This window comes from Anarhichas minor, unplaced genomic scaffold (genome assembly GCF_050575085.1).
Source record: "Anarhichas minor isolate MPS153535 unplaced genomic scaffold, ASM5057508v1 ptg000024l, whole genome shotgun sequence".
Lineage (NCBI taxonomy): Eukaryota > Metazoa > Chordata > Actinopteri > Perciformes > Anarhichadidae > Anarhichas > Anarhichas minor.
In genome coordinates this window covers 490,001-515,806 of record NW_027466470.1, presented here as the reverse complement: position 1 = coordinate 515,806, position 25,806 = coordinate 490,001, and the positions used below count along the sequence as shown (strand labels likewise).

General features: G+C 39.1%; 2 protein-coding genes across 3 annotated transcripts in view; one reads left to right on the top strand and one right to left on the bottom strand.

The window, feature by feature from the left end:
* The first annotated feature begins 738 nt into the window (after positions 1–738).
* LOC142956774 (transcriptional regulator Myc-1-like) lies at positions 739–5,271 on the top strand. Its single transcript, XM_076098515.1, has 3 exons — positions 739–2,982; positions 3,507–4,092; positions 4,368–5,271. The coding sequence occupies exons 1-3, from the start codon at positions 2,860–2,862 to the stop codon at positions 4,925–4,927; spliced, it is 1,269 nt and encodes a 422-aa protein (XP_075954630.1). The 5' UTR covers positions 739–2,859; the 3' UTR covers positions 4,928–5,271.
* Positions 5,272–20,871: 15,600 nt separating this feature from the next.
* Positions 20,872–25,806, bottom strand: part of LOC142956776 (CYFIP-related Rac1 interactor B-like) — a 10,283-nt gene continuing 5,348 nt past the window's right edge. For both annotated transcript variants that reach the window (XM_076098517.1, XM_076098518.1), the window contains exons 8-11: positions 23,640–23,719; positions 23,410–23,536; positions 23,120–23,190; positions 20,872–23,000 (exon numbers count right to left, since the gene is read on the bottom strand). In XM_076098517.1, coding sequence (XP_075954632.1) covers positions 22,931–23,000; positions 23,120–23,190; positions 23,410–23,536; positions 23,640–23,719 — 348 coding nt within the window. In that variant the 3' untranslated portion in view covers positions 20,872–22,930. The remainder of the gene's footprint in view (positions 23,001–23,119; positions 23,191–23,409; positions 23,537–23,639; positions 23,720–25,806) is intronic.

Here is a 25,806-nt window from a genome sequence, read left to right as displayed (position 1 = left end):
ATTGCAGTTGTTACCACTCCTGCTACTATTACTACTACTACGACTACGACTACTACTACTACTACTACTACTACTACGACTACTACTACTACGACTACTACTATTACTACTACCACGACTGCTACTACTTTTGTTAGTATTACTACTGTTACCCCTCCTTCTGGTGCTACTACTATTACTACTACTACTACTACTACTACAACTACTACTACTACGACTACTACTACTACGACTGTTAGTACTTTTGTCAGTATTCCTGCTGTTACCACTCCTTCTGTTATTACAACTACTACTACTAATACTACTAGTAGTACTACTACTCGTACAACTGTTACTACCTTTGTTCCTGCTGTCACCACTCCTTGTGCGACTACTACTACAACAACCTTTACTACTTAAGTTAGTATTACTGCTGTTTCCACTAGTACTACTACTACTACTACTACAACTACTATAACGATTATTATCACTACTACAACAACTGCTACTACTGTTAGAACAACTACTATTTCCATTACTACTACTTCTCCCCCTACCAATACTACTATTCCTACAACTACAACTAGGTCTACTACTATTGATTATTGATTTGTTTTGTATACTAACTGCTAAAACTGTGTACTATGATGATTAATAATGTAGTATATACTGTATACAGTTAGTATGTAGTGTGTGGCTTTCTATTGGCTGCAACAACACACTGATTCACTTTTTACTACTGTTGGTAGAAATACTGTTGCTTTTTTTCGAGTAAAAACATGTGATGGTTCCAGATTTGACTGATTTATATATATGTTTGATCAAAGGAGCATTTTGAATGCAGGACTTTTACTTGTATTTAACTATGTATTCTTTTAGTATGTTTACTGTTGTAAAGACTCAGAATTATTCCTCCAACACTGCACACAAGGACCAACAAATAAGAAGAGAGAAAACATACAAATAAAGAACCAGTAGAATAAGAACTGTGGACTGAAGCAGTCTCTGCAGCCACCAGAGGACAGTAGTGTAAAGACAGAGACAGCAGGAGGTATAAAGGGCTGAGAATCAAAGCTTTGAAAACATCAAACTAATCTACATTTTATTGTTTTTTTTACATGTATTTGCAAATACAGTGATGGAGATGAACAGGTGAAGTGAAAATACAGTGTACTGAACAGATATAATGGAATGACTGGCTTTATAATTGTGCTGTACAGGGGGTGGACACAATAACAGAAACACAGGTGACTGAAATAGGATGACTTTGACTATAGATGAAGTACAAACCAGAGGTACAGAAGGCCAGAAGATGTCATTGGTCTAATGGATTATATGTTTAACTGATTGATTAAATGATTCATTATTATGGATGATGATAATTTTTGTCTCTTTTCCTTCATCATATGGCTCCATCATATCCCAGGTCCTCAAGTGGGAGCTGAACATCAGCTCCATCACCAAGAAGGCTCAGCAGAGGATGTACTTCCTGAGGCAGTTGAAGAAATTCAACCTGCCAAAGACAATGATGGTGCATTTCTACACTGCCATCATTGAGTCCATCCTCTGCTCCTCCATCATGGTCTGGTACGCTGCAGCCACTGCCAAGGACAAGGGCAGACTGCAACACATCATTCGCTCTGCCGAGAGGGTGATTGGCTGCAATCTGCCGTCCCTCCAGGACTTGTTCATTTCAAGGACCCTGAAGCGAGCAAGAAGGATCGTAGCCGACCCCTCTCACCCTGGACAAAAACAGTTTGTGCCAGTTCCATCTGGTAGGAGGCTGAGGTCCATCACGACCAAGACCTCACGACACATGAACAGTTTCTTCCCGTCCGCAGTCGGGCTCATTAACAGAGCCCGGGACCCCCACTGACTCTGTCATCCCCAGGACAAATTCCTACCGGTCACTCCGCTGTACATCCCTTCTATTACACTCGACACTTTTACACTACACTTACACCTCACTTGTTTATAGTCCTGGTATCTGTTCATTTGTGCACTTTATTTTATTTTATACTTGACTTTATTTTATATTCCACTTTATTCTATATTTTACTTTATTTTATATTTTCTATAAATTGTATATGTTTCTACTTGCACTGCTGATTATTGTTGATTGTTGTTAAATGTTATGCACCTCCCATCATGTCAAATTCCTTGTATGTTCAACATACCATGGCAATAAACGATTCTGATTCTGATTCTTCCTAATTGTGTTTTTAATTATAATGAAGTATTTTATTTCTTAATGGGTTTTCTTCTGTTTTTAGCTTTTTTCCTTTAATATTTTTTATTTCATCATTTTATTTTATTTTCTTTTTAATGTTTTTTGTATTTTATTTTATTTTCTCTTTTAATATATATCTCTTATTTTAATTTTTAGTAATTTTAGTAAAATTATTTTTTTCCTTTTTTTTATCTTATTGTGTTTTTATTCTGTCATTTTATTTTTCAATGTTTTATGTATTTAATTGATTTTGTTGTATTATTTATCTTTTCTTGTTATTTTTCCATTTTTTATTATTTCATTTTATTATTTAATTAATTTATTCTTTTACGTTTTTTATTATATTATTATATTATTTTTTTCATGACCTCATCACTGACTGAGAGTTCCCGGAACTTCGTGCCTCCGCATCATTTACTGTTAGAACCGAACCACCGTCTTACATCACCGCTTCACTTGCACATCCGCGTAAAACAGTTCCCACATTTAACACGTATCTTTGATACTTTTACCCACAAAATGTTCATATAATTGACTCTTGCTAACAGAACAAGTACTTTATTGTTTTTCACGCTGTCGTTTACACGCTCACGAGTCGTTTTAGTTCACTATGTAGCTCACATTTGGCGCGAAAATTGTCATGTGTGCGGATGGAGAAAAAAGGGAAAAAAAAGGCACGAGCCGGAGTATTAAATGTCTCGAGAGCAGTTAGCGGTGATGACGCTGAGGCGACAACACGGAACACCTTTAACTCTTCACCTGGAGTCATAACGGTGAGTTTAACACTAAACCAGCCTGAAAACACACAGAAGTGAACACTGCAGTTAGTTTAACTCACGAACTGTATTTTAATAGCTGGTCATCAAAACGGTGATTTCAGTGTTTCACGGTAGAGTTGCATGTTTTAAAACCGGAGACTGGCGGCTGTTGGTTAATCTGCTGAGCAGCAACACGTAATATATTATAATATATCATATTTGGACATACTTTTGTAATATGTTGACGTATTTTCGTGATATTTTGATGTATTTTTTGTGATATTTTGACGTATTTTTTGTGATATTTTGACGTATTTTTTGTGATATTTGGACGTATTTTTTGTAATATTTTGAATTATTCTTTGTGATATTTGGACTTTTACTCGTATTCTTTCACAGCCTATAGATGAGATTTAAACCATAGAAGCCTCATTCTTACATGTTTTATTCTTTATATTCATCGTGTATCTGATCCCTTGTTGAAGGAGGTTTTGTTGGTCTAACTCTAAACCCTGACCTGGTGTCGTGTCTCCTCACAGACCGCCGTGATGCCGCCGGTGTTGACCGCGTCCAGCAGGAACTACGACTACGACTACGACACGGTGCAGCCTTACTTCTTCCTGGATGGCGAGGAGGAGGTGGAGGACTTCTACCTCCCGGGACCCGGAGAAGACATGTGGAAGAAGTTTGAGCTGCTGCCGACGCCCCCCGTGTCCCCGAGCCGGAGAGCCTCCCCGTCCGACGGCCAACACCTGGAGGAGGCATCCCAACACCTGGAGGACCACGACCACCGCGACCCCTCCGCGGCCCTCCTCCTCCTCCAGTCCTTTGTGATCCAGGACTGCATGTGGAGCAGCAGCTTCGCCGCCGCCACCGAGCTGGAGAAGGTGGTGTCCGAGAGGCTGGCCTCGCTCCGGGCCCGTCGGGACTCCTCCTCCTCCACTTCCACCTCCTCACCTGGTGGTGGTCAGCAGCCGGGCGGCTCTCAGGTGAACCTGTACCTGCAGGACTTCCACCACACGGACTGCATCGACCCCTCTGTGGTGCTTCCGTTCACCGCGGTGAAGAAGGAGACAGAACTGTGTCCGGACTCACCGGCGCTCAGCAGCAGTGACAGTGAATCAGGTGGGGGGCAGGCTTTTATTTTGAAAAGGATCATTGTGGTTTATTACAACACAAAGTGTCCCTGGAGGAGAAAACATCTACAGGATGACTTTAATATGTTACAATCCATTAATTTATCCATTAAATACCTAAAACACATCTTTCATTTCTTCCAAGCCTACTAGTAGTACTAATAGTACTGATAGTACTATTAGTACTACTAGTATTCTCACCAGAGCAGCAGTAGAAGTATAACTAACAGTTTTAGTGACTCCACCATGTTTTCTTTATTTTAGAAGAAGAAGAAGAAGAGATCGACGTGGTGACAGTGGACAGGCGGAAGGCGTCCCGGCGCTCCGATGCCGGCAGCACAGCGACCTCCCCCTCCTCCTCCTCCTCCTCTTCCTCCTCCTCCTCCTCGTTGGTCCTGAAGCGTTCTCACGTAAACATCCATCAGCACGACTACGCCGCCCAGCAGCCCGCCGGGAAACGTTCAAAGCCGGAGAGCAGCAGCCCGGCGCTGAGGCAGAGCGGCGGCGGTGTCGTCGGTGGAGGCCGGCGGTGCTCTAACCCTCGGCCCGACGGAGAGGACGACCGGGACAAGCGTCGGACTCACAACGTGCTGGAGAGGCAGCGCAGGAACGAGCTGAAGAGGAGCTTCTCCGCTCTCAGGGATCAGATCCCGACGGTCGCCGACGACCACCGAGCCGCCAAAGTGTGGATCCTGAAGGAGGCGACGCAGTTCGTCCACGAGGTCCGAGAGGACGAGAGGAGGCTGCTGACGAGGAAGGAGGAGCTGAGGAAGAGGAGCGAGGAGCTCAGACACAGACTGGAGCAGCTGAGGACTTTACGTTAACGTTTATTTTATGTCACGTTCAGAAACACCAAGACTGCAACTTACATCTTCTACAATTAACTATTTAATTCATAAATAATAGAACTACAAGGACCATAATTCACAATTGGTCAAACTGTGTTTGTTTGTATTTATTCTATTTTTATCTGATAATGATCACAGTGATCAATACTTCTATTATTATCGTTTCAGTTGATTTTAAATCAATACTTTGGCTCTGTTATTGTTTATTCTTTCATTCTTTCATTGTTTTATTTAATTTTTTTAAACAGTTTATTTTTTTATATTTTTCACGAGAGGAAGTACCTCCAGCCACTTTCAAAATAAAAGCCCTTCAGACATCAGTGTTTGTTTACATCGAGTCTCTTCGTTCAGTCAACGTCCAGCCGAGCAAACAGACGTCAGATCAGCAGACTGTCGTCATCGTGTTTGTCTCTGAGGAACAGGTGAAAGTTGAGCTTCATGAGTTAAAGCTTCATCCTCAGTTCTATCGTTTTATGACACGTTTTATAAATTACATGTTTTATGAATCTTTAAAATCTCTAAAAACTCAAAAAATCGAGATCAGACAGAATAACTGAAACTGATCATGTTTAAAACAAAGCAGCAGATTTCAGGCCTCGAATAGTTAAACAAACCTTTTTCTGTTTTTTGAGATATTTATGAAAACTTTCTCAGAGTCTCAAACTCTGAGATTCTTTAAGTCGAGTCCTTAAATGTCATAAAGTCAGACGCAGCTTTCTGGTCGTCTTTATGACGAAGTGGAAAAGTGACGAAATGAAGTGAACCAACAATTAATAACATAAAGTACACAAAGTAAATGAAGGGAAACACAAAATAAGTGCAGTTGATGGTGACGGAGCAGTACATAATACACTACAAAAAACAGAGTACGAGCTGTGTACAATCGTGTGGATTTAACCTTTTCAAAAGGTTTTTTAATTGATGTTGAGCTGCTGTTAAAAAAAACAAAAGACTTCCTGTAAACAAGCTCTTGAACCACTGGGAGGCTTTTATTGTGAAAGAAAAAAAAGGTCAAACAGGAGCAACTATAAATATATATATTAGTGCTGGGCAAGTTAAAGCGTTATCGCGTTAACGCATTAATTAATTAACGCCGACAATTATTTTATCGCGCGTTAACGTTATTTATTATTATTGTAACAGACTGTCTCATGTTTATCGTTTTGTATTGGAGATGATATGTCCCTCAGGGTTGCCGTAGAGAAAAGGTGACGGTAAAGTCAGCAGACTCTTACATGTTAGTGCACCTATATGCTGTAATTCACGGTAAACGCATTTAAACGGCACAGATCGGGAGCGAGCGAAGGACTTTGAAAGTTAGCGGAAAGATTAACGTGAGACAACATCCGGTTTCTTCAGACGAACATCTGGTTTTCAGAATAAGATGCCAACAAAGTATGAATTATATTCACATTAAGTATAAAACATGCTACCTGCATCTCGTGAACCAAATGTTATTGCCCTTTTGTTCATATAGCAGTACTTTTAAAATAAAAGTGCGCAATACACTACTTTTGAATTCATTATTGAACTTTGCCATAACAATGAGATTAATCGCAAAAAATCCATGCGATTAATCGCGATTAAATATTTGAATCGTTGCCCAGCACTAATATTTAAATATAGAAAATAAAAGCACGTCTTAAACAAAGGCCTGATTCTTCGGTATGAAAATTGCAAAACGACAACATGCAGAGAATTGAAAATGTTAAAAGACTGAAGAATAAGATCGTCTGTGTCAGTGGGAGGAAGGCTGAGAGGAATTTCCCTTCGAGGCAGAAACGAAACAGAACAAAGAAAACAAACATCTAAAAATAAGTAAGGTCAAGTTAAAATGTGGAACATGTGAATGTGTCAGAGGTAAAGTGAGTAAAGTGTGAGTCATCGGTGTCTCCCCTTCACCTCCCTCTCTACGCTCCAGCTCACCGCTCAGCTTCTTCAAACACAGAGTTTCAACTGTTTCTGTAACACCTGAACGCACCACTCGTTTGGTAGGACAGGTTGTCTTCAAACTGTCTGTGCTGCGAAATCCGTTTTCCAGAGCAGTGAACTCTTCAGGAGTTCGTTGTTTTAGAACAGTTCAAAGGGTCCAGTGGGATTTAGTGACATCTAGTGGTGACGGTGCAGATCACAGCCGACTGACACTTTGTCCTCTGCGTCTGAAAACTAACTCGACCGACTCGAGCGTAAAACACATCCACGCCTTTATTAGACGCTCAGAGCGACTGACGTCTTAGAGCACACGTGTCAAACTCAAGGCCCGCGGGCCGAATCCGGCCCGCCACGTCATTTTATGTGGCCCGCGAATCCACCAGCAAAAAAAAAAAAAAAAAAAGTTTTTTTTTTTTTTTTTAATTTTGGAAAAATAAATTTAAGTTAGACTTGAAAATAAAAGTATCCCCATGGTCGAAATTATGAGATAGAAAGTTGAAATTATGAGATAGCATGTTGTCTGTGTACCGACATTAAAACTATCACAACAGGTGGACAGGAGAGGGAACAGCCCGTAAAGAGGTTTTCCAACAAGTGATTGAGTTGAAAAAGATCGACAAATAATCCCTGTAGTGGCCATTTGTCGAATTCATCCAACTTAAACAAACAATACTCAAACGCCACTGATGCACCGTGGTCGGTATTTTTACGCAGCCAGAAGAGAGTGGATTGTCCATGCAGGATTCCGATTTTTGTGTTTACTGAATAAAGCAAATAAACGAACAAACAAACGAACTAACAAAACTCCTGTCGTGCTGTCTCTCCTGTGATGTGATATGCTGGTAAAAACTATACGCCCACCCCGGTGCATGCTGGTCCTATCCTTCTACTCATATATATAGCAACAGGTGCCCACAGTAATTACCCAAAAAACAATATAACTAAACAAATTGCTATTAAAGAGAAAAATAATCTTAATATACAAAACATCTACAATAATTAAACAATGCTACTTATAAATGAAATAACAAAATATAATATCAAATAAATAGCTCCAACATTCCGGCCCCTAATTGTGCATAATATCACAATTATTATTCTCAAACGAGCTATTCCTACAATAAACATGACCTAAAGTTAATCTTCTTCTTGACACCTACAACAAACAAGAAGAGAAAGATTAGAGAGAGAGAAAATAGAGGTAGAGAAAGATGGAGGTGGAGAAAACATCAGTCCATGATGTTTAGTCTGCTGCTTCCAATAGCAGACAGAGCTTCGTCACCGGCCTCTCCAGAATGCTGGTCCTGGTTTGAAGTCGCACAGACCGCACCAGCCCCTTTGTATCTGGTCTTGCATCCAAAACTTTCCCCATTATCCAAGATCCCCTTGGAGCTGTGGTGTCCGCAACAAGGACAATGTCTCCAGCAGTGAGGCTTCTTCTTGGCCTTGTCCATTTTTGTCTCTCTTGCAACATAGGTAGGTACTCAGAGATCCATCTCTTCCAAAAGAGTTCAGCCATGTACTGTATTTGCTTCCACCTTTTCCTGCTGTATAGATCACTTTGATCGAATAGTCCTGGTGGCATGATTGGTTTGCCCTTTAACATTAGAATGTGGTTTGGTGTGAGAGCTTCGAGGTCATCTGGGTCATCTGAGACTTTTGTGATGGGTCTGTCATTTAGAATTGCTTCAACCTCACAGAAAATAGTCTGGAGTCCTTCATCGTCCAGAATTTGCTGTTGAAGCACTGAGGTGAGAACACCTTTCACGGAACGAATCAGGCGCTCCCAGATGCCGCCTTGATGGGAAGCTGCTGGTGTGTTAAAGTTCCATTTTATGCCATCCTGGACCAAAGCCCTTTGAATTTTGCCATGATTCAAAACAGCCAGACTTTCCTTCAGCTCTCGGTTGGCTCCAACAAAGTTTGTGCCATTATCAGACCTGATAGTGGAGACTGCACCTCGTCTACAGATGAACCTTCGTACTGCATTTATACAGGAGTCTGTGTCCAGTGTATATGCCACTTCCAAGTGCACAGCACGACTGGTAAGACAGGTGAAAAGCACTCCATATCTCTTCAGAAGACTTCTACCTCTTTTAACATTGATGGGTCCAAAATAGTCAACTCCAACATTTGTAAAAGGAGCTTTATCAGGCAGCACTCTCTCCTCCGGCAAGTCTGCCATCTTCTGTTCACCAAGCTTTCCTCTGTTGCGTCTACAAACAACACAATCAGATATGACTTTCCTGGCAGCAGAGTTTGCATTAATGATCCAGTACTTTTGCCGTGACCTTGACAGCATGTGATTTCTTCCAGCATGTCCCAGCTGATGATGGATATGGCGCAAAATCAGCGTGGATACATGCAGGTCTTTGGACAAAATGACTGGATGTTTGAATTCTGCTGGCAGTGCTGCTTTACTTAGCCGACCACCAACTCTGAGGATTTCATCATCCATTACTGGGTCCAGTTTGTACAGCGGACTTTCTTTGGGGACGTTTTTAAAGCATCCTTTCAGTGAGGCAATTTCAGCTTTGAACTTGTGTCGTTGTACATATTGAATGATTGACTGCTCTGCCTTAGCAAGATCTTCAGGTGTTAGGCTTTGTCCTTTGAGTGTGGCTTTAAAGCTTTGAACTTTTCTTTCCACTTCATGCTCCTGATTCTTCAGATTATCTTTCCTGATGCCTGCAGAAGCACAAAACTCCTTTCTCTTCTGTCCCAATAACAGGAGAAGTTCCTTGACCTTCAGAAACCAAGCGACAGATGTTTTTAGTCTAGTCCAAGATGAAAAATAGTAGATCAGGTGGTTGGTGGCATTTTCCAAATCCTTGATGATAGCATTTACCATTAAGTCCCTTTTGACCTCTGGGTCATCTGCAGAAATCACATCAAGCTTCACATCCAGTTTAGGCCACTCCTTCTTTGAATGATTGAGAAACTCAGGTCCATTTATCCATCTCCTGCTTTTCAGGAAATCCTCAGCTCTCATTCCTCTTGATGCTTCATCTGCTGGATTCTCCTTGGAACCCACATATCTCCACTGATCCACATCTGCTGCTTCTCTGATGAAAGAGGTTCTGTTTGCCACAAAAGTGTGGAATCGTCTGGTTTCACTAGAGATATACTTAAGGACTGTTGTGCTGTCCGTCCAGAAGACCGACTTCTCCAGCTTGAGTTGCAACTCTTTCCAAAGCATTTTATCCACACGAACAGCAAGAACTGCGGCTGTAAGTTCCAGTCGAGGAATTGTGGTCTGCTTTAGTGGAGCAACTCTGGCCTTTCCCAAGAGAAATGCAACATGTACTTTATCATCAGTTTCCAATCTCACATAAGACACAGTTCCATAGCCAACTTGACTGGCATCCGAAAAATGGTGAAGTTGTGCTGTAGCAGGTTCTCCAAAGTCTCTGGGTGTAATACAGCGGTCCACTTTGAACTCAGACATCCTTTTCAGGTCCTCCAGCCAATTAGACCATTGTTCAGAGAAAGAGTGGGGAATAGCATCATCCCACCCCAGGTTTCTCCTACAAAGCTCCTGCAGTAACAGCTTGGCTGGCATACTGAATGGGGCTAGAAATCCCAAAGGGTCATAAAGTGAGCTGACCACTGACAAAATGCCTCTTCTGGTGTTTGGCTGTTCTTGTAATGATGTCCTGAACTTGAACTTGTCAGTTTCAATGCACCACTCTAGTCCTAGTGCTCGCTCCATTGGAAGTTGGTCTGTATCCAAATCCAGTTCCACCATTTCTTTTGGTCTTTTGTCCTCAGCGATTGACAGCAGCACTGTGCGGCTGTTGCTGATCCATCTTGAAAGATTGAATCCTCCTTTATGACAGAGAGCATTCAAATCTTTGATCATTTGCAGTGCCTCCTTCTCGGACACCATGGATTTCAGGCAGTCATCCACATAAAAATTATGTCTGACTGTATTTGTCACTTCTGGAGGGAAATGTTGGACATTATCATCTGCAGTTCTCCTCAAAGCATAATTTGCACAACTTGGTGAGGATACAGCTCCGAACAGATGTACTTTCATCCGATACTCCAGTGGAGACTGTGCAGTGTCACCATCAGACCACCAGAGGAAGCGGAGAAAGTTGATGTGCTTTTCTGAGACATGAACTTGATGAAACATGGCTTGGATGTCGGCCATTACTGCAACGGGCTCTTGCCTAAATCGGACGAGGACTCCAATAAGAGTGTTAGTAAGATCAGGTCCCTGCAAGAGCTGGCAGTTCAGTGATGTCCCTTTAAAAGTTGCTCCACAATCAAAAACAACTCTCAGTTTGCCTTTTCTGGGATGATAGACTCCATGATGAGGGATATACCACACCTCTCCATCACTTTGTTCGAGTTGATCAGCAGGTACCATCTCGGCATATCCTCGAGTTATCATGTTGTTTAGGAATGCGGTGTATTCCTCCTTAAATGGAACATTCTTGACAAATTTTCTTTTCAGGCTTCGGAGGCGCTGTTCTGCAACACAGCGATTGTTAGGCAAGACAGAATTTTCCTGTCTGAAAGGTAAGTCAATACAGTAATGGTCTCCAGTTAATACTGTTGTGTTGCTCATAACATTCATGAACTTGATGTCTTCTCTGGACATTTCAATCTGCTCCTCTGATCTCTCATTAAAGTCATGGTTATACTGTTTAACCAGCATTCCTTGCAGATGTTCCACAGATATTCGGTTGGCTGTTACAGCAGGGCAGCCACTCTTACTCCTACTGCTTCCGCCGCGAAGTGGACCATTAATGACCCAACCAACTCTGGTTCTGACCGCATAAGGTCCTTCATCCTGGCTGTTTATCAGCTCCCAAGGCTCCATCACTTTTGGAGCATCAGTTCCAATTAGTAGCTCAACACTTGCGTCAATGTCGTGGAGCTTAACATCCTTGAGATAAGACCATTGATCAAGATCCTCCTCTCGTGGAACGTTGAGTATAGAAACAGGCATGCTCTTTTGAGTTAGAACATCAGGTAACTCAATGAAATCATTTGTGCTCATACCAGACACTTCAAGACCTGACAGAATATGTGCATTTACAATCTTCTTTTGACTCATTGTTCTCAGCAGAATACTGGTCTTTTTACCCTTCAAGTTCAGTTTTCTTGCCAAGTTCTCTGTACAGAATGTGCCGGAACTCCCTGGATCCAAGAAGGCATATGTCTGCACCGTTTTGTTACCCCTCTGGCTCTTGATTTTGACAGCGACAATAGAAAAGATGGAATCATCTTCATAACCAGCCCCAATATGGCCGCAGGTCTGAGTCATGGTGGTTGAGACACTTGGAGGGCTCACAGACTGTTGGGCTTGTTGAAAGGTTGTTCTTTTATCTTGCCACTCTATGTGAAGGACTCCTGGGTGCTTTTGGTGACACACATTGCAATCCAATCGACTCCTGCAGTCTTTGCTTGTGTGGCCTACTTTCAGGCAACCAAAACAAATACCCTGTTCCTTGATAAAGTTTATTTTATCACGATGTCCTTTCACTTTAAACTGTGAGCATTTATCCAATGAGTGACAACTTTGTGTACAAAACAGACAGTTGTTAGAGGAAGACTTAGTCTTGTTTCCTGTGTACTGAGTGATGACTCCTTCTTTTACTGCAGTAACGTTGGTGGCAAAGCTGCTTCCTTTTTTCCTTTGCTTCAAGTGACTAACGTTGGGGACCTTCAAGTTGGTAGGTTGAGAGTCCTGAATGTTGCCAAAAAGTGGATCTGAGGCAATTCTGACTTGTTTTTCAATGAAAGCAACAAGATCCTTAAACAGTGCTCTCTGGCCACTTCGCTCTTGCAGATCACAAGCAACATTTCTCCACCGTTCCCTTAATTTATAAGGAAGTTTCAAGATGATGCTCCTCATATTAGATGGTAGGTCCAGTTCCTTCATATGCATCATTTGCTCTGTTAGATTTGAGCATCCTCGAAGAAACAGGGAAAAAGATTGCAATGCTTTAATATCTTCACTTTTAACAGGCGTCCAGCTGAGAATCTTTTCCATATACGCAGATGCAATTTTGTATTCGTTTCCAAAGTGCTCTGCTAGAAGATTTTTGGCTCGGTGGTATCCCTGATCTGAAGGTAGATGTTGACAACTGCACACCAAGTCTCTTGGTTGCCCCCTGGTGTATTGTTCGAGAAAGTGTAAACAGTCACTCCAATTAGTTGTCTTCTCCTCCACTCCATTTTCAAAAGCTCTGATGAAAGACCTGTACTGAAGAGGGTCTCCATCAAACACAGGAATATTTCTTACAGGAAGGACAGAGCACAGATTTTGCTGGACCAGCAGAGCAGCGATGTCATTTTGTCTTTGCATCACATTTACAATGTCATTCTGATGGGGTTGAGATTGCACAAGTCCTGCTTGATTTTCATTCACAGTTTGTGTTGCTTGAACTGGAGCATCAGTCTTTAATAGCATCTCATCAATTTGTGTGTTTGACCTTTGTTTAGGCCTAACAACTTGTGGTTGTGTTATGGGATCAGACACAGAAATAGCATCCACTTTAACAGGAACAAAGGTGTAGGCATGGGGATTCAATTGTCTTGCTTCTTTGGATTTGTTCCTTTCAAAATAAGAGTTCATTCCGTCCGAACATTTTGAGCCACGCTGGGATGAATTGATTTCCAAGACATGAAGCTTTGCATTTGTAGCTGCCAATTCCGTTTCAAGTTCCAATTGTTCCTTTTCTCTCTTCAACTTATCAGTTTCTTTCTTCAACTTTTCCTTTTCTCTCTCCAACATTTCCTCTTGAGCTTCTATTAAATGTTTCCTTTTTAGAGCAGCAACACGCTCCGTCAGTGCTGCCTTGTCGGCCTCAGCTCTAATGCGTGCAGATGATGTTGATGAAATCCGTGATAGCTGGGAATGTGTCTTTACAGATGTCCTCTTTACACTTGACACATTAGAAGCACTATCTTCAGGGTTTATTTCATCTGCAACACTTTGGTCGTCGAGAGAGTCTTTATTTGGCTGCACATATGGGTGACCCATTTCAGACAGCCAGCTGTTTACCTTTTCAGTGAAGTCACAGAACATTGTCATTTTTTCTTTGAAGTACTGATTTTGCCTTGTAACTTCATCTTGAGGTAAAGGTAAGCTCACAAAAGATGTATGCATGTCATTTGCATCTTGGTAACACTTGATGAACGTAGAAAGCTCAGCATTCACTGAATTTACATTTTCATTGGAAGTCATTAATGCACTTATGTTTCTCAAACACTTTTTGGCTTGTTTGCATTTTGCAGTCCTTTTTTGCTGGTACATTTCCGTGTAGAACTCCAAGCCTTTAGAAGTCATTTTAATGTCTCTTCTTGCTGAAGGCGTTTCAACATCCTTCGACTGAACGTCAGACATTTTGAACACTTCTTCCAAACTGCTTGTCGCACATCAATCAAATCCGTCGACGTGAATGCAGGTAAAGTGCAGCAAAAAACAGCAACGGTGCTAACAGGCCGATCAGGTCCAATTCACCACACACACACACACTGAAGTCGGGTTTTTTAATGAATGAAAGCCGCCGATAGTGGTGCGCGGGTGTTGCGCAATGTTCATTTGTAGCGATTCAACGCAGTCAGGTTTAAACATCCAGAAGCATGTACATCACTGTGAATACGGACTTTTAAACTCCACTCGTTTCACCGTCTTCCTATACGGCAGTCGTATCACGTACCCGTTTCTTCTGAGATGTTTCAGCGCTTTGTTGATCCGCTCCAATGCAGTTGTCCCGCTGACGTTGAATCCAAGAGTGATGAATGAAACAATCCTCTTTGATCATCCATACGAAATCCAAAACGATCCAATGTCCAACGATGAGGGATCGGTCCTTTGAGTCCAAGGGCGTAGTTTTTACTTTATGTAGTGGCCATTTGTCGACTTAATCCAACTTAAACAAACAATACTCAAACGCCACTGATGCACCGTGGTCGGTATTTTTACGCAGCCAGAAGAGAGTGGATTGTCCATGCAGGATTCCGATTTTTGTGTTTATTGAATAAAGCAAATAAACGAACAAACAAACGAACTAACAAAACTCCTGTCGTGCTGTCTCTCCTGTGATGTGATATGCTGGTAAAAACTATACGCCCACCCCGGTGCATGCTGGTCCTATCCTTCTACTCATATATATATAGCAACAGGTGCCCACAGTAATTACCCAAAAAACAATATAACTAAACAAATTGCTATTAAAGAGAAAAATAATCTTAATATACAAAACATCTACAATAATTAAACAATACAAATGAAATAACAAAATACAATATCAAATAAATAGCTCCAACAATCCCAAAATGTCCACGAAGAGAAAAATTGATGCAGAGGGAAGAAAATGTAATTTAAGATGGGAAAGCGAATACATGTTTGTGCTTCAAGGAGAAAAACGGGTCTGTCTTCTGTGTTATGATGCGTGTCGGTGATGAAAGATACAATTCACGTCGGCATTTTGACACCAAACACGGAGCTAAATTTAGCCTCCAAGAAAAACATCAAATTGTCCAAGAATTAAAAGGCAGAGTGCAATCACAGCAGAATATATTTACAGAAGCTACAGCCCAGTGCTGCTAAAGGTATGTGAGCAGGTGAGCTCCGACCAGATACAGACTTTTACAAATGTCAGTTTGTGAAGAAACACCATCGCAGACCGAGTTCATGAACTAGCAGCAATCTAACAACACAGCTAGCTAAGAGACGAGATACATCATCTATCAGTGTTTGTAAGAGGCTCAAGGCAGACCTGACTCTCAGTGAGGAGCTCTTGGATGTAGCTGCCATGCACGGGACGACGGCAGGGACATTAGTGATGCAGAGAGGTGACAAAAATAGCTTTGAACAAAGTTAATGTAATAACTTGTGTTTGATGATATTTGTCTTTGTTATTTTCTTTAATAATTTGATCTTTGATAGAGTAATGTGGGTTTCTTAACCCTAAATTAAAATTATTTATGTTATAATAACAGAAATGTGCTTAAATATCATTTTACATTTATATAACTACATGTACAATATTTTTACACTTGAATAAACAATAATCAAAAGCAGAGAGAGTTATTTAACAATATGTTAGGAGTAGTTACAGTTATACAGTCTTACAGTTACAACCGGCCCTTTGAGGGAAACATGATGCTGATGTGGCCCAGAGTGAAGATGAGTTTGACACACCTGTCTTAGAGCAACTGACATCTTGAAACAACGGTTCGTATGATTTCTTATGGAAAAGTTATTCATCGTTTTTTTTGCTTTTTCCTTCGTTTCTACTTGTTACATGAAGTCTTTTCAAAATAAAGGTTTTAGACCTGTTTAGATTTACACAACAAAACTACACTTCTCAGCTGTTACTTAAATGTCTTATGTGTACTTGTAGTTGTATAAATAAACTGTTCTGCATCACTGAAGATGGGTTTTTTTTCCCCTTCATGACGAGAAAGAAAATGAAAGTCAGGTAAAATGTTTTTTTGTGGTTAATGTACATCAACAGCAGCTATAAATACTGTTTCCTGAACTTTAAACTCAACATCTGGTGTTTCTAAGAAGTTCAGCCGACCTTTAAGAGAAGCTTAATGCTGCGTTCACTGACATTCAGTTCATCAGAAGACTTCTCAGACAACAGACGTCAACTTTGTTTAATACAAATACTTCGTCTCTGCATCCGTGGAGGAAGTACTCACATCATTTACTGCAGTAAAAGTACTAATACCACACTGTAGAAATACTCTGTTACAGTAATAGTACTAATACCACACTGTAGAAATACTCTGTTACAGTAATAGTGCTAATATCACACTGTAGAAATACTATGTTACAGTAATAGTACTAATACCACACTGTAGAAATACTCTGTTACAGTAATAGTACTAATATCACACTGTAGAAATACTCTGTTACAGTAATAGTACTAATACCACACTGTAGAAATACTCTGTTACAGTAATAGTACTAATATCACACTGTAGAAATACTCTGTTACAGTAATAGTACTAATACCACACTGTAGAAATACTATGTTACAGTAATAGTACTAATATCACACTGTAGAAATACTATGTTACAGTAATAGTACTAATATCACACTGTAGAAATACTCTGTTACAGTAATAGTACTAATATCACACTGTAGAAATACTATGTTACAGTAATAGTACTAATACCACACTGTAGAAATACTATGTTACAATAATAGTACTAATACCACACTGTTAAAATACTCAGTTTTAATAAAAGTACTCATATTTGTACTTAAGCACAGTACTGAGTAGATGTTCTTAGTTTCATTCCATCAGTGTGCTGACTTCTCTCTGCTGTACAAACACTTTTGAAACAATAACGTATACTATGAATACATTTTGTGTATATATATGTATATATTTTGTGTATTATTATGGGATGGCAGCAGACCGAGAGGAAAAGCAGAGTGGTGTTAGTTTGTGATCTGATCACACAGCTGCCGTCTGGTGAACCAACAACCACGCAAAGTAAAACTCTTTGAGCTGATAAGGCTCCACGTGTGCTCATAGTTTTTACCCACAATGCCGAGCGGCGATATCAGTCAAACAGAGGAGTGGTTTCCTGCTTCCCGCTGGCATCGACCCCCTCGGACCAGGAGGAAGGAAGCGCCTTATATGGGCAGCAGATGTGTGTGTGTGTGTGTGTGTGTGTGTGTGTGTGTGTGTGTGTGTGTGTGTGTGTGTGTGTGTGTGTGATACTGACAGTTCAGTTCATTAAACATCAATAAAAATAAATAATAATAATAAACAGAGTTTTACGAAAATGCAAAATATTCTCCTGTGAATGGTATCTGTCTGGGTCTTTTATTGTGAAAGGTAAGACTTTTGTCAAGGTTAAAAGGAACAATAAAGTTTGCTGTCTTGGTTTCGGACGACAGAGATTCTGTGTTGTTTTTATAAAAATAGGCAAAAGTCAATAAATCCATTTAATATTTATTAATTATTTATAGAAAATATAATGAACTAATAAATGATGTATTATTATAAATGAAAGTACCAGATTATATAAAGTCATTCAAATGAGCTCCACCTTAAAGTGATGAACACATTAATGCCTCAATAATTATAACACAATTACATAATGTACATTATTCTACATCATGAGTACTTCTACTTTAACTACTTCAAGTATATCATGATGCTGATGCTCTTATACTTTAACTGACATTTTGACTGCAGCATCGGTGTATTTCTACACTGTGGTATTAGTACTTTTAACTGCAGTAAAAGATCAGAGTACTTCTGCAAACCCAAATGTTTTAGAAAGGAGAGCGAGATGAAGAGAACGAGGTCGTGTTTTATGAGTATTAACGTTGACGGTTGTGAGCGGATGACAGGAAGTAGAGCGAGTCAGTCACCTGTTTGATGATCTGAGATAATAAACACACACACAGGTTTATTTTTAACTGCCAGGTGATGATAACAAACCCTGCAGGCCACCGTACAACGGCCACAGAGAGGAAACACACTTTTCTACGTCGTAGTTTTGGATCAAACTATGTTTCATGTTGAAATATTTAACTGATAGTTAACGTCTATATTTGGTTTGTTGTGACGTGAAACTGAAGTCCAAATAAAAGAGAATTTATTTTTAGCACATTTTCATTGTGCTGGAGGCGTCACATGATCTCATTAAGACATGACAAGAAACAAATGTGCTTTTTATTTTGTTGGAAATGTGGATTTTGTGTTGGACATGAAAAATACCAGAGAATGATGTACGGTGAACGAAAAGTAAAAGATATTTAAATAGTTTTCTCTCTTTTTATAAACCCCGTCTCCTACAAAGTATGTTTCAGGACTGAACTGGAACTGGTTCAGGACCAGGTGAACGTTCCTCATAGTCAGGATTCATAGTTTAGTTTATCGTCATCAGCAGGACGTTGGCGAACTGTCGTACAGTAGATATTTGATTAAAGCGAGAGGTCCCGCCCCCAGCTTCCTGTCTCTTTGATCTCAGGTGAGACACACCTGAGGTTTCCCAGGAGGCCTTGTTCCTGGATCAGACAGCTTGGATATCTAATCTCCACACTCTTATCATAAAGATAAGATCGCATTCAAACATCACGATAAGATAAAAAACATTCATCTTCTCTGCAGACATGATCCTCAGTCTGAACACGGCTCAAACACGTTTGTTAAACTCATTAATTTCATAAAAATGTCTAAATAATGCTTTGGTATTATTTAAAGTGCATGTCGTAGCTTTTATTTTTAACATGTTTATTGTAATTTTCCTTTATTCTATATTCATGTTTTTTGGTTTGTGCAATACTTTCTTTTATTTGTAATTTAATTAAATTTTCTCTTCCGATGTTTATGTTATGCACCAATAAAGTAAAGCAGAGGCTTTTCTCCTTTCTTTGGCTGAAATTAAATGGATTCATGGATTATGTTTTTGGTTCAGACACGTCGAAGTTAAACAGATTTTTTGCGGTTTTGCAGAAACAACAATGACAAAAAAAACGTTCTGCCGACTGGTTTGTAGCAACTACCGTATAGTGACTTTTGTTTGGGGACTATTTTCAGCGGCGGATTAATCCACATGAGGAGCTCCAGTGAGTGTTTGCATGTGAGATTGAGTCTAGAATGAACTAATAAAGATCTTTGAGACATCAGGATACTTGTTAGTAGAAACATTCTCTGTTGGTTTGAGTCTGAACAAGAAGAAATAAAGAGAATATCAGCAGCTTGTTTCCCTGATGATGATGATGATGATGATGATGATGATGATGATGATGAACTGTTGTTCAGCAGGAAGTCGTTCCTGAGACCTGACTCGTCTGTTGAAAGAAGAGCGAGGAAAAGTTTAAAGTTTCTTTCTCTTCAGTCATTTTCTGTCCGTGATGAGTCACCGGAACAAACGGAGGCTGGAAAGACTTTGTGGAAATAAAGGCTGAGTCAGGATGTAATTTGTCAGGTTCCTGCTTCATCTTCTCTCTCTCTATATATATATATATATACGTGTGTATTATATACATTGATACTGACATTTGTTTTTTCTTCAACACACTTTACATACAGTTGTGAAAAATACAGCCCCTCCCCCACACTTAAAATTAGATGATTTCTATTGTCAAATTGTTAGTTTTGTACAAATCTGTTTGTCCTCAGATTTTGTTGTGTGACTGACAAGCAATACGGTTATCAAATAACACACACACACACAGTGTTCAGATTCTTTGATAGTTAATTCCCGGGAAAAACATCTGACCGGAAGTCACACATTCCATGTATCTATGTGTGTGTGTGTTCTTGTACTTGCTACATAGTGAGGACCGACAGTTTTTGACCAACCGAGTGAGGACATTTAGTCTTCACTTCGGCAAAGGCTTGTTTGAGGGTTGACACTTGGTTTTAAGGTTCAGGTTTGAGTTAGGTTTAGGTTTGTGTAAGAGTTGGGGTTAAGGGATGTATGTGTGTGTGTGTGTTTGTGTGGGACTGTACCAATTAGTCCCTGTTTGTGAGGACATGCTCACTCCTTTAAACGGCTTTTTGAGGATTCAGACATGGTGTTACGTTTAAGTAAGGTTTCTATGTTATGGCGTTACAGAAGAGACTTCCAATCCCAAAGCTCCAAATCAACAGCAGGCCTCGAGACATTTACGGTTCGTGTTGGGTGGGTGTAACCTCAGATAACATCTCAGTGAGAATAAAAACCTTTTGTGTCACAGCAGAGTAGTTAAAATCCAGTGTTACATTTCCCAGTACATTTATTTATAGATCACTTAAAAAAAACAATGATGACCAGAATTAACACCAGACAGAATAAAAACAATCATGAAAAGCAGAAGTGAAACGATGAGTCTAGAGACGGATTTAAAAATAACGACTGTTCCTCAATCAACAATAGAAAACAGATGAACATTATTGTTTCATCTTCATTCTAATGATGAGGTCCTCAAATGTTTCTGTCCAGAAAATATCTAATTTTAGCTTTTAAAAAACGCTGATGGGAAAAAAGAGACAGGAAAATCAGATTTTTCTTTAAAAATGTAAAATCTTTATTTTCGGCCAACACAAACATCATTTAAAACAATTAATGCCATATCATCCCTGACGCTGTGGCGTTAACACACAAAGCAAAATAATAGAATAATAATAGAAAGATTTCCAGTCATGACTCGTATTCGTACCGCATCGTCTCCGTCACAGTGATTCTCCTTCTCGTTGCTAATTCCAATGTAGCCAGTGAGTTAACTATATTATCCATCTAGCTTAAATATATATATATATAATTCCTACTGTTTGTCTATACCGTACCGTATCAAGTTTGAGATCAACAGAAATGGGTTTGAGATAATTACGAACAAGATGCAGAAATGAGACAATTTGAAAAGTCCTTGATTGGTTTTTAGGATTCTAGTTGTTTTGGATGTTAAAGATTCTTTCCATAGAAACATCGGAGGTGGTCGAGGTTTAACCAGAAACCAACCAGTCAGTCTTCATACTTGAAGTCTTTTCTCTTGTAAAACAAAAACATTTTTGTTTAACGGCTGTTGAAGACAAATCAGTGAGTTCAACCGTGGTGATCGGTCATCGAGAGGGAACGTTTTCCAGGCGCAGTTTTAAAATATATTTCATTTTTCCCTTCTTTTGTTTCTCATAATTCATTTAAAAATTTAATTGATTCATAAAACTTGTTGTATCCGAGGGCTGATCGAGTTGCAGCAATGCATGTTAATGTTTGATTATAAGAGTCTTGTATTTTAAAGCGACAGTCCATCTGGAGGAGAATGAAGGTTTAACATTTAGTCTTTAGGACTTTCTTTGGTTTCGAGGTTAATACTCACATCTAAGTGTTTTTTATGACTTAATTGCTCTTTCTTTGGCAGAAAACAGTAGTTCTGGTTGAGCAAATAGAAATTAGGGTCCAACAAACAAACACTTGTGGAAGAGAAAACAAAAAGGTGAAACGATCGGATTGTTTGTTCTACCGTTACCCCAAGAACCGATGAAGCTAAACTGGAATAAACCGTATTTAAACCTTTAAGATCTTCGCTTTAACTAATAAGTAAAACTGTGAAACTGAAAAGTTCGACCTCGGCCACAGAGACTAAATCTGAGGTAGGAAGTGCGGCCCGAGGAACTAAATGAGAACAAGGTTCCTCCGGAGGAAAAGGTTCCTGGCTTCTTGAAAATAGTTCTGGAATAAAGTTGGTGGAAAGCTGGGTTCACGTCACTCCAGACGAGCACATGTTGGACTGGTTTAAGTTGTTCATTTTGACGAACTAGTGGCTGAACATGAAGATATTCATCACTTGATCTCATAGTTCCACGTGTTTATCTTCGACTGAATTGTCTGGTTGTTTCGTGTTTGGTTGTCAGAATCGACTCAAGTATCTGCAGAATTCAGAGCAGCAGTGTGTTCCAGGTTAACGGGTGACCGTGTTAACTGGTGATTTTCAACCGAATGCGTCTGTGGTTTTTCGTACCAGGATGCTGAGAGTCACCAGTTAACACGGTCACTCGTTAAACCAGAACACCGGCTGAAGCTATTAACCGCGTTGACGACCAGTGGACTGTTTGTAGCTCCGTTTTAAAAGTGAAGGAAGTGAAACCTCTGAGTCTCTCAGATAACAGAGTTGATCATCATGTCATAGAAAATGTGATGAACGCTGCAGTCTGTAGGGGGCGCTAGCAGGACTGCCAACACGAGTCAATTCACGGGCCAACGACAGAAATCTGAAGAAGTGAACGATATTCTGAAGAACTGAACGATATTCTGAAGAACTGAACGATATTCTGAAGAACTGAACGATATTCTGAAGAAGTGAACGATATTCTGAATGTCCACAAGGTGTCGGAATAAACAGCCGATTGTATTTTATGTAAATCTGAAGAGACTTGAATGCAAATACTATTTTACATCTTTTCTTGGATCAAACAAACAACAAAACAAAAACAGCTTTATAAAAAAAGTTTTAAAATAACATCTGAGGTTAAACAAAGAAATATTAGCTAAAGGTTTGTTCAGTAGTTCTTTTTGAAATGTGGACCACAACACTTTTGTCTCCGTTTCTCTGCAGACGCGTGGAGTTAATTGGGCAGCAGCATGTTTTTGATCTGCTTGGACGTCGCCTCGTCGTTCAGGTGTTTGGTCGTATACCTGCAGGGAGGTTTAAAGGGAACTCAATAAAAGCATCAATCAGGAATTCAGCCTTTAAATGAACAGACATGGAGAGATAATGGTTGTGATTTCTGTGGTGCGTTTGAGGACAGTCAGACCTGAGAGCGTTGAGTAATCCCTCCACACTGCTGGGCGGCTGCTCCTTCAGCACTCTGATGCAGCCTTTCATCTGAAAACAATAACAATTATTATTATTATTATTATTATTATTATTATTATTATTATTATTATATAGACGTTACTTCATGAAAAACCTCGTATCTCCAGATGTGTTGAATGTTTGTCAGATTTTAAACTTTCCGACGGCCCTTGAACGACAAAACGTGTGTGTGTGTGTGTGTGTGTGTGTGTGTGTGTGTGTGTGTGTGTGTGTGTGTTGCTGACGTACGTCTATATTGCAGGTCTTAACGAAGGCTCCGGCCGGGTGAACGTGGTCGTACAGGATGATGACGCCGACCATCACACGGAGGCAGAACAACACCGTCTCCTCACTGGCGAAGCGACTGCGATACTCCCTGCACACACACACACACACACACACACACACACACACAGTGTTGGTTCATGTCTGCAGGCGGGCGGCTGCAATGGTGCGTTCAGGAACACGTCAGGACTCACGGTGTCTCCAGCATCACTTTACACACGCTGGCCATCGTGCTCAGACAGTCGGTCGTGTTTTCAAGCGGAACGTCTGGATTCTGAACAGAAGGACAATAAAGTTGTATTCAATCACCACAAGAAGTAAACAAACACTACTGCATGTTAGTAGAGAAAGTATTTAAATATTAATGAAGTAAAACAATAAAATACAAACATATTATCAGCAAAATGTTCTTAAAGTAAAAAAAGTAAAAGTACTCTTTGTGCGAAAACAAATAATATAAAATATATGTAATAATATGTGATATCATATAATATTTAGAATATTTTATTATTATCATTATTACAGTTGAAGCAGCTGCAGGAGAAGCTGATTCTACTTCATATATATTTGAGTAATTTAATCTGTGACACATTTCACATCACGATCATACGTTTTATGTGTAAAATATGAATCTGTAGAGAAATTAAAGTCGTCAGATAAACATATTAAATATTTCCTTCTGAAATGTAGTAAAAGGATAAAGTAGCATAAGATGGTAAGTACCTCAAAAATGTACTTGTGCACAGTATGTTGAGTAAATGTACTTATGGACAGTATGTTGAGTAAATGTACTTGTGCGCAGTATGTTGAGTAAATGTACTTGTGCGCAGTATGTTGAGTAAATGTACTTATGCACAGTATGTTGAGTAAATGTACTTGTGCACAGTATGTTGAGTAAATGTACTTGTGCGCAGTATGTTGAGTAAATGTACTTATGCACAGTATGTTGAGTAAATGTACTTGTGCACAGTATGTTGAGTAAATGTACTTATGCGCAGTATGTTGAGTAAATGTACTTATGCACAGTATGTTGAGTAAATGTACTTGTGCGCAGTATGTTGAGTAAATGTACTTATGCACAGTATGTTGAGTAAATGTACTTATGCACAGTATGTTGAGTAAATGTACTGGTTACATTCCACCACAGCTTATACTTCTTGTTATAATAATATTCTAATAATAATAAAAATAAATGCCTACAATAAAACAAAATGTGAAGATTGTAATTTAAAATACAATGTAAATTTCAATGAAATACAGAAACAAACACATTGAAATAAATGTCCGAACGTCAAAAAATAATAAAATATTAAAGATTAATGAGAATTAAAGGAGTTCTGATAATAATATACGCAGTATTACAATAATACACTGTGAAACGTATACATGTATTGTGCTTTATTGCTTTTCATTAACACCTTCCTACACTTCTTTATTGTTGTTATAAAGGTGAAGCTTCAGGGTTTATAAGGATTTAATTATTAATCTATTTAATAATCTCTTAATGCTTTAATGAGAAGTTCATGAAGCACGAAGAGTATTTTAACTTTCCTTCGGCGATACAGGTGGTGACGGCGCCCTCTGCTGGAGCTTTGTGAAAACAACACCTTTAATATGAAGTGGTTTTCATCAAATTAATACATTTTTCACTCATTGAATTGGAGGTCTGTGTCTTTCTACACTTTTTCATGGTATTCTTTTTATTTTTTATATATATATTTGGAGGTTGTAGCTCATTGGGTAGAGCAGCCTGTCCACTTTATTTTATTTTATTTATTTTATTTATTTTATTTATTTTATTTATTTTATTTATTTTATTTATTTTATTTATTTTATTTATTTTATTTATTTTATTTATTTTATTTATTTTATTTATTTTATTTATTTTATTTATTTTATTTATTTTATTTATTTTATTTATTTTATTTATTTTATTTATTTTATTTATTTATTTTATTTATTTTATTTATTTTATTTATTGTATTTATTGTATTTTAGTATTTATTTGTATTAATTTGACAGCACAGCTTCTCATCTGCAGCAGAATCTTCTCCTTTAAATCTGTCGAGCAGGAAACAGAATAAAAACACTGCGTTGATTTTAGACGTCATCTTGAATTTAAAATAAACCACAAGGTTGCCGGTTCGATTCCCAACTCCTCTTGTCCGCATGTCAAGCAGCTGAGGACGGTTAAATGCAGAAGTCAAATTTCATGTATGTACCTCTTTGTATATGTAAAAAAATATAAAAAATATAATTATAATGATAATATTATTATGACTAAAATATGTGTTTTTTTCTTGTAGTTTTAAAGCTACCGACCAACGAAAAGACTCATTTTAGAACACAGAGTAAACATGT

What these genes read in the sequence shown, in the direction of transcription:
- LOC142956774 (XM_076098515.1), top strand. Translation starts at nt 2,860, where the DNA reads ATGGAGAAAAAAGGGAAAAAAAAGGCACGAGCCGGAGTATTAAATGTC. An exon ending in CTTCACCTGGAGTCATAACG is followed by an intron (nt 2,983 to 3,506) that starts GTGAGTTTAACA and finishes GTCTCCTCACAG; the next exon opens with ACCGCCGTGATGCCGCCGGT. An exon ending in CAGCAGTGACAGTGAATCAG is followed by an intron (nt 4,093 to 4,367) that starts GTGGGGGGCAGG and finishes TCTTTATTTTAG; the next exon opens with AAGAAGAAGAAGAAGAGATC.